Genomic DNA, 12,171 nt, shown 5'->3' with positions numbered 1-12,171 from the left:
TATTATTATTATTATTATTATTATTATTATTATTATTATTATTATTATTATGGCTATCTAATAGGCAATCCATTTATGATGCAAATGCGTTCCTCGACTGACCTTGGAAAAAATGATATTATCCCTCCATGCTTTTTAATAGGTATTTTTTAATTGGAGAGATTTTTTAAGGCTCCATTTTTCCTTCTCAGGCCTTTAACAAGTCAAGCTATCCAACTGATCTCTGATCTCATTTTTTTCCTGATAATGGAAATTATTATGAGATAATGTTGTTGTTTTTAAAATATTTCTGGCTTTCAAAGGTGAAATATTGCATTGTGTTGTTGGAGGACATTGTGCTACGATTTCAGTGCAACGTTTGCCTTTGGTTTGCATTGTGATCGCCATGGAGTTGTAGGTTTGATTTGACCTAGCCTGGTTTGAATTTAAAAGCTCATTCTGGTAATAGGGTTAGGATTCGAACTCAGCTCTCCTCCCACGTTGCAAGGGCCTTACTCTGACTAGCCATTTGCAAATAAAACACTGTACATTAAAACCATTGAACAGCCATCCTGCAAGCCACAAAGTAGTTTTGCGCCCATTTAGGTTTGGAGGCAAGTCTCTGTGTTTCTCCTAAGAGGACCTGGCTCATCCAAAGTCTAAATCCTGAAACAATCTACAGGCTTTCCATCCACCCAGTTCGGACTAAATGCCCTAAGTTTGAAAGCAGGTTGAATTGCTAACAAACAGTAGGCAACCCTATGTGAGAGAGCTAATATTTTAACCCAATGCAGCCAGATCTTCTCCATTTTTGCTTTGGAAGCAAGCTTCCAATAATCGCACTGCAAAAGCCTTCCAAACCACCAAAGGGAATTGGCTTCTCTTGAAGGCACTCCACAAACGAAGACTTAAGCTCAGAAAACTAAATACTCTGCTGCATAGGATCAGGGGGTTTGTGTCAGGCTGGAAATTAAAACTGACTCGCTTTTGGCATGAATTCTGTGGAAAGCAAAGGGACAAGTCCAGGTTTAAGATCCGGCTGCTGCTTTTCAATTTGAATCGAAATACTGGAATGGTGAGAAGAATGAGGCTGGGAGCATGGATGGGCCTTTGGCCTAAATCAGATTGAACGAGTAGGAGCCCCATTTGCTCCTCCAAAGTCAGTCCTGTTGCAATCTCTGTCCTTGGAACCCAGTTGCAGAAATAGATGGAGTACCTCTTCCTCCACTTCCACTTCCTCTCCTTCTCCTCCTCCTTCTCCTTATCCTTCCTTCTGGAAAGTGGCATGATCTTTCAAAATTATGAATGTGAATTACCAAATGGATCCATCTCACTCCTTCCATTCGCCCAAGCTGCCCTCTTTGTGAGCGCATGCATAGCTTTCCATTTAATAATAATAATGATAATGATAATAATAATAATTGTTTGAATACCCTTCATACCATTCACTAGAACTGAAGGTGATGGTATTATTATTGCTGTTGTTATTGTTTGCATGCCTTTCATCTTATTGACTAAAAATGAAGGTATGATGATGATGATGATAATGATGTTGATGATTTCTTATTATTATTGTTGGAATACCCTTCATACTTTTCACTTGAACTGAAGGTGGTATTATGATTGCTGTTGTTGTTGTTGTTTCTTTATTATTGTTGTTTGAATACTCTTCCTAATATTGACTAGAACTGAAGGTTGTATTATTATTATTATTATTATTATCGTTTCTTTAATATTGTTGTTTGAATACCCTTCCTACCAGTCACTAGAATTGAAGGCATTATTATTATTATTATTATTATTATTATTATTATTATTATTATTATTATTATTATTTTACTATTGTTGTTTGAATACCCTTCCTACTATTCACTAGAATTGAAAGCATCGTTATTATTATTCTTTCTTTATTATTGTTGTTTGAATACTCTTCCTACTGTTCACTAGAACTGAAGGTAGTGATGGTATCATTATCATTATTATTCCTTTCCCGCCTCTCCTCAAAGCGGGAAAGAATACAAAATACAAAACACAATTGGAAAGAAAAGAAAAAAAGGCAGAAAAGAAAACACATAAAACCAACAGTTAAAATGCAATACTATAAAACACACTCATATAATACAGTCTTGACGATATACCAAAAGGAGGGGGGGAAATCGTGATGTAAAAATTAGTTAGAAGCTTCTGAGGAGTTTTCCTTTTAATCCCTGGCGTTGCTGCCAGATTGCTTTTTCCTCCAAGAGACGGAAGCTGCATCCACACTGCAGCAATCATCCGTTTTGACCCCGCTTTAACTGCCAGTTCTCAAGGCTATGGCATTCTGGGAGCTCTGGTGCCACTACAAACTGCAATTCCCATAATTCCATAGCCTTGAGGCCTGGCAGTTAAAGCAGGGCCAAAACAGATGACTGCTGCAGTGTAGATGCATCCCTAAACCATGCTGGGACTTCTCCCCCAGAACTGCAGGAGGGTGCGCGAGGCCCCGTGTGTTGCTCACCATCTGCCTTGAGGATGATCATCTGCTCCATGCAATGCGTGGGTGCAACTCCTCCTCTTCCTCACCCCCCCCCCTCTTTTCCTCCAGAAGAAGGAGAGGGAACATTGAAAAGACGGTTTCTGTCGGGATCATAAAACTGGTCAGCTGCAAAGATTGCGAGGCGCCTTCCTTGCACTAGAAGGAAACGTCCTCCTTTTCCCGGACACACGCTTTGTCCGGGAGGGATTCCAAAATGTCCTCCATTCGGAACATCACTGAGAAGTACGCCTTGATCTTTCTAATGAGGGGCTGGAGCTCCATTTGTGTCCTCCTTGTGTCCTCCATTTATGTCCTCCTTGTGTGTGAAGACATCTGGTCACCCTGTCACCTTTCCCAGGACATTTCAACCTTCTCTCCTGGAGGAATCCCATAAGGCCCTCCATCCAGAGCATTGGAAAGAAACATGCTCTTGTTTTAAATTTGGATGAGTGTTTTGAGCTTTGATGTGGCCTTTGGCCTCCAGTTTCAAGCAGGACTTGAAAACACACCTTTACCTTTCTGTGAGGGATCTGAGCTTGGCTTGGGTCATCTCCATCATTTTTCTGGGATGTCCCACCTTTGGGGCAGTGGCTTGTCCTTCCTTTTGGGTGTGTGTGGAGGAGATCTGATCCACCTGGTCAAAATCCCTGGCAAGTGCATTTATTCCTCCTCCTGCTGCTGCTGCTGCTGCTGCTGCTGCTTTTCCTTTCCCTCTTTCCTTCTCTGTCCTTCCAGCCTGCGTTCATATTGAGAGCAGCTCAAACTCAGGAGAGATTTAGCCTTCCTTGGAGAGATGCAATTACGGCAGAAATACAGCCGGAGAGGCTCCCTCTTCTCCAGCTCCCAGCCTCATTATTTATGACAAAAGCCAAGCCAGCGTCCGACTTCGGCAAGGGTTCATAAATCCCCAGCTGGAGCACCGCCACCAGGCTCCTTCCAGGCACCCAAAGGGTTAGGCACCCAGCAGAGGGCCTTCTGCGATTGCTGCCATGGCCATCACTACTCCAAGCTCTTGTGCTTGTGTGCCTTCAAGTCACTGCTAACTTATGGAGACCCTAAAAGGCAAGACTGGTTCAGAAGCTGAGACAGTGTGACTTGCCCAAGGCCACCCAATGGGTTTCTATGGCTCCCAGAGTCCCTCCAACCTTTTACACCAGGCTCTCTCTCTGGACTCCAGAGTCCCCTGGTCTCATAGTCCAATACTCAAACCACTATGACACTCTGGCTATTGATAACAACATCATCATCATCAACAACAACAATAGTATGTAGCGGGATCTTGTAGCACCTTTGAGACTGACCCCACTTCTTCCAGTTCTGAATCCAGAGGTGGAAGCGATGTAAATGTGCCCAAAGGCCCAAATGTGGAGAGCACATTGTTCCCATCTCTGGATTCAGAACTGGAAGAAAGGGATTCAGTCTCAAAAGTGCTGCAAGATCTCTCTACATACTGGTTGCACAGACTAACATGGCTATATCTTTCAACAATAATATAATAATGCAAAGATATAGCTGTGTTAGTCTGTAGAATCAGTACCTAGAGAGATCTTGTAGCACCTTTGAGACTCACTGAAAGAAAGAAATTGGCAGCGTGAGCTTTCGAAGACTTCAGTCTAATTCTTCAGATGCATCTGGAGAATAATAATAGGCAAGCAATAATAATAATAATAATAATAATAATAATAATAATAATAATAATAATAATAATAATAATAGGCAAGCAAAAGAGATCTTGTAGCACCTTTGAGACTAACTGAAAGAAATACACTTCCTCAGATGCATTTGGTGGAGTGGAATCCAGGCACAGACATGTATATGCCATTGGTATGTGAGGATGTCAATTCAAATTACAAATCCTTTGTGAATGGAAATGAAGTTGCAGGTCCAGAACAATTAGGTAGTCTATTCTCCTAGATCCCTGCTTGGGTTAGTCTTCTGTGCTAATCTGGGGAAACCTCTCCATAAGAAAGTTGGAACAAGATGGGAGTTGTGAGGATGACAACGAATGAAAGTGGTTTCCATTCTAGAAAGGGGAGCTGGTCAGCCCAGCACAGGTCAGGAATACAAGCTGGCCTACACATATTCCTGATAAATATTCATTACTGCTGAATCAAAAGTGGTCTACAAATATTCTTGTAAATAAGTAATTATTACAGAATCAAAAGGCCAAAGACTGTTTGCTGTCTGAGGTGCAAAAGCAAATACAGTGGGCCCTCTACATTCACTGAGGTTAGGGGCACAGGACACCCTCTGAAAACAGCAAATTAAACACACACACACACACACACACACAACCTGAGAGAACAACTCTCTAGGAATCTCTAAGTTCTCCAGCACAGCTCTTTAGTCCACTTCCACCAGAGGTTGACCTCAGAATCACACTGGAGGATCTACAAATGAGTAGAGAAGCCTTTTCTCTAGGAATCTCTACATCCTCCAGTAGAGGACTAGAGATAACATATTAATAAAATCCACAAATAATCAAAGCAGCAAAGGTCAAGTCCTCAAATATGGAGGCCTGACTGTAGTCTCTCTCTCTCTCTCTCTCTCTCACACACACACACACACACACACACACACACACACATCATAGCCAATGCAGGTCAAGTTCTTTGGCCACCAGAGGCATCAAATGCAACAGGTGGTTCCCCTCCTCCCTGGCAGTAAACATACAACAACATTTAAGTGTCTAATTAATTGCTCCTAATGAATTAATTTTGAAACTCCAAATTAGCTGTCTATGACAACACCTTCAGTCTTCTTCATGGCAGGGCCAGTCCTGGAAATGTCACACAGGTATTTACACAGAACTGTGAAGAGAAAGAGGACAGCCTCAGGGGAAAGAGTCTGTGGGTCATCATTGACAATTTGCAGGATCTCATGAGATCAGACATCACAGAATGTTCTGTCAGCATGCCAGATGATGGTATCAATGGTGGTAGCAAAGAACTTTGTGCAGCAGAAGTGGGAACTTTGCAGCCCATGGACAACACATGGCACTTGATGGTCCTCAGGGGCAATCCACAGGACCTTCCAAGCACCTTTTGGACTTGTGACTCCCCCTAAAAGGCCCTGATACCACCTAATTTTACCAGCCAAATAGGTATTCATGTGATCAAAAACCCTATAAGGAGGACTATTACCTGCTGTTCTGGGGTGCTTCCTGCCACAAAACAGCCACATCTGCCCACAACAGCTTCAAAGTAGCATGTTATTAGATCAGATTGTCCAAAATTATGGCTGTGATGGCACACTGTGATTCTCTAGAATCTCCTGGGGATCTTAAAGTGTGGCCCTCCAGGTTCCAGAGCTGCCCACTCTTGCTGCACGTGTTCAAACAGGCATATCAGTGTCATGTTCCCAAGGACCAATTTTGGAAATGAAAATAAAGTTCTGGGGCTGAGCTATGGTGAAGTCAGGTTCATGTCTGTCCTTGAGTCCATGTCAGCAAGGACAAGTATTCATAATTTACCTTCATGCATGAAAAAGTTTGTATTTTGCCAGCATTGAAGGCAGATTACAGTTTTAAAAGATCACATTCTTCACATTGACAACCAAAAGAAGAACCAGCAGCATTGTAAAATCCTAATCATCAACCATCATCAGGCTCAGCAAAATAGCCTGCTATAAAGGTCCTCTGGAGATCTCTCTCCACAGTCTGAAAGAGGCTACACTGCTAAGGAAAAGTGGAGCCAGAACTCACAAGGTTGAAATATGTTTTAACAATGAAGGCTCTCTCTCTCTCTCTCTCTCTCTCTCTCTCTCACACACACACACACACACACACACAAACACACACACACACTTTGCTTCCTGTCATCTTATCTGCAGTTGTTGTGTCCCTTGAAGTTATTTCTGGCCTGTGGTGACCTTAAGGCAACCCTGTCACAAGGCTCTCTTGATAAGATTTGCTTTTGCCTTCCTCTGAGATTGAAAGAGTGTGACTTGCTCAAGGTCACCCAAGGTCACTGAATGAGGATCTGAACCCTGGTCTCCAGAGTCATAGTCCAATGCTCACACCACTACACCACGCTAGCTCTCCAAAAATGCTCAGTGTAACCTAGAGAAAATGGATTTTCCCAGCAACAATATATTCTTGTGTTGTTATTCAAATTATTTGGAGAGTAGCCTGATCTGGAATTAGCAGTTAAGATACATTAGCTTTACAAAAGCCCTACTTGTGGTGAAAGCTGAAACAGCTAGACCTGATTTGTCAATATACATACAACACACATGTCCTTCTTTTTAAAAACTTTTTTTAGATATGGTTTTGGGGACCATCATGAGAATCATCTGCACTTCAAAATAAACACATTCACCCTTAACTAAGGCCCCATACAGACAGGCCAAAATAAAGCTGCTTCAAATCACTTTGGAGATATGCTGTTTAAATGATGCATGCATCCTAAGAGTCCGGAAGTTGTGCCAAAGCTGCGTTCCAGTCCTTAGGACTAGATTGTGGCTTTGGTGAGGCTTCGGGACTCTTAGGACACATGCATCATTTAAACAGCATACCTCCAAAGTGACCCGAAGCAGCTTTATTTTGGCCCATCTGTAAGGGGCCTAGTTTCTAAGCATTATATTACAAACAGAAAACTATAGGCCCCAGTTGCTGCAGCTGTTTCATTTGGCTGCATCCTAGTGCTGAAATAATGGGCTTGGAAGATGTTTCCACTGACTTAGCATTGGCTTCCAAGTTAAGTGTGCTTAAAGGCTCATGCTCCAGGATCTACATTCAGATAAAGCTGAAGGAGATTCATGAAAGAGTAGCCAGCATCAACCAGGAGAGAGCAAAGGACTTGATAGCACCACTCTAAAAGCAGATAGAGTTAAAACAATGGCAGACTGCCAACGAACACCAGGTGCTGTATAGGCTATGGTCCAGAGGAAGGAACTGGCAAAACCATCTCTGAGTATTCCTTCGCTAAGAAAACCTGAGGAAATTCATGGGGTCATCATAAATGGACAGGTGACTTGAAGGTGTGCACACACACAAATGTTAATAAATATGGAAAACTTGGCATGTGTTTTATCAGTCAGCGAGGGGGAACCTTTAGCCCTCCAAATGTTTTAGGCTGCAGCTCCTACTGTTCCTTATCATTATCCATGCTGGGTAGGGCTGATGGAAAAGTTGTGGACCAAAACATTTGGATTGTCAAATGTTTCCCATCCCCACTATAATGCTGCTAGAAAATAAGTAGCAGTATTTATACATAAGGTTCCTTCCAAGCATTGTTTATACTTATGTCTGTCATAAACTGATCAAGCAGCTAAACAACTGATAGCACCTGGACTGAACTATAAGTTTAGGTATATTTTGTGATCACTGGCATTTGCAACTTATCTGATAATTGAGCAAACACTATTCCCAGACCTTTTTTCACTGAGAGTGGTAATGGCTGGTGGTTTCCATGTTAGTTGGGGAAGTGACTCTGTTTAAAATAACCCCATGGAAGATATGATTCATGGCAAGTAGTCATGAGATTTCCTGTGCCACCCAATAGATCAGAGCCTGTACACCTCTAAATATCAGTTGGCGGGCCAAAACACTATGAAAAGGCTCTTGACTTTGCCTCCTATATGTGAGCTTCCCACAGGCTGCTGTGGGAAACTGGATGTTAAACTATGGAGCAATGCTCTAATCCAGCAGGGTTGTCCTTGGGCTAGGATGAAAAATAAATCTCAGGAAAATTATCTTTTTCAGATTATGACTTCCAGAATCCCCCAGTCATCACCACCATTGGCCATAGTAACTGTTGCAGTCTTTAAAAGTCATGTTCCCAGGATCTGCATTCTGTTGACAGTCTGTCCCAGCTGGTGACTTCAAGATATATCAGACTACAAGGTCCATCATCTCCAGTCACTTGGCTAGTGACCATATTGGTTGGGAATGATGGAAGATAACATGTCTGGAAGTCACACTTATCTGGGGGTATGAGTCCTGTTGAATGAAATCCTACCATGTTGAGCAAGGCTGGACTCTGGAGTGAATTTTTGCTCAGTGAATAGTTGATTAGGGCCTAAATACTCTAAAGGCACCAGAGCCTGTCTGATCTTAGGTTGCGAGTTCAAGACCAGCAAAAGGACCCAAGCTCGACTCAGGCTTGCATCCTTCCGAGGTCGCTAAAATGAGTACCCAGACTGTTGGGGGCAAATTAGCTTACTTGCTAATTAGCTTACTTGCTGTTCACCGCTATGATCTTTGGAATAGCGGTATATAAATAAAACAAATTAAATTAATTAAATTAAGCAGTGTAACTAACTAAGCTCTGGTTAGTCCTTGGATGGGAGACCCCCAACAAATGCGAGGTGATATTGCGGAGAAAGGAACTGGCAAAATCACCTCTGAGTATTCCTTACCTAAGAAACCATATAAAATTCATGGAGTTGCCATAGGCCAACAGGCAACACACACAAATAATTGATAAATAATATTAATTTTAGTGAATCAACTGATGGCTCTCTCAGTTGTATGTAAAAAAACAACAATCCAGTATTTATTGTTTTGTTTTTAGATAGCACACACATGCTCAGTGGTTCTCAAACTCTGGTACTCCAGATGTTTTGGACTACAGCTTCCAGAAACTCCAGCCAACTTGTCCAATAGTCAGGAATTCTGGGAGCCGAAGTCCAAAATACATGGAGGATCAACGTTTAGGAATCACTGCCTAGGAGATGTCATCTTCAAGGGGGCATTTGTTTTGTTCACAAGAATACAAAGAATAATAGAAGCATAGGCCATCCAGTCCAACCCCCTGCCATGCAGGAACTCACCATCAAAGCACCCCCAACAGATGGCCATTCCAGCCTCTATTTAAAGCCCTCCAAAGAAAGAGACTCCACCACTCTCTGAGGGAATGTGTTACACTGTCAAACAGCTCTCACTGTCAGGAAGTTTCTTTTAATCCTGAGGTGGAATCTCTTTTCCTGCAGCTTGAATCCACTGTTCTGGGTCCTGTTCTCTGGAGCAACAGAAAACAAGCTTACTCCCTCCTCAATATGACATCCCTTCAAATATTTAAACAGGGCTATCATATCACCTCTTAACCTTCTCTTCTTCAGGCTAAACAAACCCAGCTCCCTATGTCTCTCCTCATAGGGCATGGTTTCTAGAACTTTTACCATTTTGGTTGCCCTCCTCTGGACATGCTTCAGCTTCTCAAAATCCTTTTTGAACTGTGGTGTCCAGAACTGTACATGGTATTTCAGGTGAGGCCTGATCAAGGCAGAATAAAGTGACACTATTACTTCCCTTGATCTAGATTCTAGACACTATATTTCTATTGATGCAGCCTAGAATCACATTGGCATTTTTAGCTTCCGCACCACACTGTTGACTCATGTTCAACTTGTGGTCTACTAAGACTCCTATATCCCTTTCACACATAATCTCGTTCAGCCAGGTGTTCCACATCCTATATCAGTGCATTTCTTTTTCTTTTTCTTTTACCTAAGTTCAGTACCTTACATTTCTCTGTGTTGAAATTCATTTTGTTAGCCTTGGCCCAGCTTTATAATCTATTAAAGTCATTTTGAATTTTGATCCTGTCCTCTGGGGTACTAGCTATTCCTCCTCCAATGCTTGTCATCTGGGATTTATATAAGCACTTGTATTATCCATCTATCTACCTGCATGTCTATATATCTATTGTCTGCTGCCTGATTAAGGAGGACCTCAGTTCAATTGAATGTTTGTAAGTGATTGACCTGATTAACCAAATGAATACTGAAACTGTATCAGACTTCCTCAGCCTGGGACCCTCCAGACATCTTGGACTCCAACTCTCATGATTACCAGTCAGCTGGATATGGTGGGAGCTGTGATCCAACACCTCTGGAGGGCACCAGATTGGGGAAGAATATACCTGTAGTCAACTTATTCTCCAAGTGTGGATACTTATGTAGTCATAAAAGCACCATCCATGAGTGAGAGGGTAGCATCAACAGACTAAAGGAGAAACCCCCAAGATGTGAAGAAATAAAACAAGTGCGGAGATGGTCAACTGTAGCCTTCTGGGCATTGTTAAACTGTGGTTCTAACCAGCATAGGTGAAAGATCATGGAGCTGCATTCCAGCAACACCTGGAGGGCCACATGTTTCCCATCTCTGCTTGGGAGAGTGACTAAACTGAGGACACATTTTTAGTCTGTGGATGCTGCCTTGGTGGCACAGTGGTTCAATGCCTGTACTGCAGCCACTCACTCACAAACCATAAGGTTGTGAGTTCAATCTCAGTCCAGGGCTCAGGATTGACTCAGGCTTGTTGTAAACCGCTTAGGGAGTGATTTAAGTGCACTGATAAGCAGTATAGAAATGTACTTGCTATTGCTATTGCTACCCTCTGGCTCATGGATGGTGCCTTTATGAGTGCCAAAGTATCCACACTGGGAAAGTAAGTTGACTACTACAGGTCTATAGCCTTGATCCTTGGCAGTTCCAGCGGAGTCCAAGGGGGCTATGATGCAAGGGTGGGTGGTGGTGGGGATGAAGTAGGTGTGCTCCATGCTGACCCTGTTGCCTCCTCCTCCTCCTCCTCCTCTTCTCTGCCCACTAGGTACTGGGACGACTTCCACGCCTGCACCCTCATCGCCCTGACGGATTGCCAGCAGGAAGGGGTGGCCGACGTCTGGGAGAAGCTGAAAGAGAAGTCCAAAAAGCTCGACTACGAGGGCAACCTCTTTGTCCTGTGCGGGAAGAGCAAGGGGGCCTCCTCCTCGGTGGCAGGGCTGGCCTCTTTGGGGGGGCTGGCCCTGGCCCTCTCGGCCGCCTTGGCCACATGGCTGGCCTTCTAGCGAGCAGCCGCCGCCTGCTTCCCACGATCACCGCCGACACGCGTCCACCTGGGCCTCCCTCTTCTCTCCTGGGCCTCCACCGACCAAAGGAGGACAAGTCGGCTCCTCTTGGGGTGGATCGGAACCACAGCCACACAACCACGCAACCACACAAACGGAGGTGCGGCCCGTCGGAAGGAAGGACTCCAGGAGGGAAGAGAAGAGAGGACTGACTCACTGGCCACCCAACACCACGCCACCGATCTCTCTCTTTCTCTCTTTCTTTTTCATCCCCTCCTTCTTCATTCCCTCCTTCCTTCCTTTTGCCTCGGATGATGATGCTTTGCCAAACGCCAACAGCCAAGACCGGACCTCAGCTTGATGCCTCTGTCCAGACCAAGGTCCTTTGGAGCCTTCCTCCTTCTCTTCCTCCTCCTCCTCCTCCTCCTCCTCTTTCTGTGCGTGAGTGCGTGAGTGTGCAAAAGAAATCTCAGGAACGGCTTCCAGCCACCACCGAATACTACTACGACGACTCCTACTACTAGTAATACTGCTACTAATAAAAAAGAGGCGTGCATAGGTAATAATAATAGTAATAAATAATAATAATACTCATGAAGAATGCTATTAACAGGCCTATTGTCGGCCAGGCGAGGAGGGGCTCTTTCGACCGCCAGGAAAGAGGGAAGGGAGAAGGAGGAGAAGAGGAAGGCAAGGAGGAGGCCCAGGAAGAGGAGAGGGAAGGACCCCCCAAGGCCCAGGGAAGCCTGGCTCTCTTCCAGGGTGGATGCCGGACTCGAGATCCTCTTTCCTCCAAGGGACTCTCGGGACGTTTTCGTTTTCACACCGTTTTCCTTTCTGTTTTTTCCCCAACGCGTTTTTTCAGCCATTCCATTCCAGAGACA

The 12,171-nt window shown here is 43.8% G+C and overlaps 1 protein-coding gene across 1 annotated transcript in view; it reads left to right on the top strand.

The window, feature by feature from the left end:
• The window catches only part of NRN1 (neuritin 1), a 20,458-nt gene extending 8,615 nt beyond the window's left edge, over positions 1–11,843 (top strand). The window contains exon 3 of the mRNA XM_042461652.1: positions 11,050–11,843. Within this exon, the coding sequence (XP_042317586.1) occupies positions 11,050–11,287 (238 nt within the window). The 3' untranslated portion in view covers positions 11,288–11,843. The remainder of the gene's footprint in view (positions 1–11,049) is intronic.
• The last annotated feature ends 328 nt before the right edge of the window (positions 11,844–12,171 follow it).

This window comes from Sceloporus undulatus, chromosome 4 (genome assembly GCF_019175285.1).
Source record: "Sceloporus undulatus isolate JIND9_A2432 ecotype Alabama chromosome 4, SceUnd_v1.1, whole genome shotgun sequence".
NCBI lineage: Eukaryota > Metazoa > Chordata > Lepidosauria > Squamata > Phrynosomatidae > Sceloporus > Sceloporus undulatus.
Note: the sequence above shows the minus strand (reverse complement) of the source record. Positions and strands in the feature narration are given on the sequence as shown.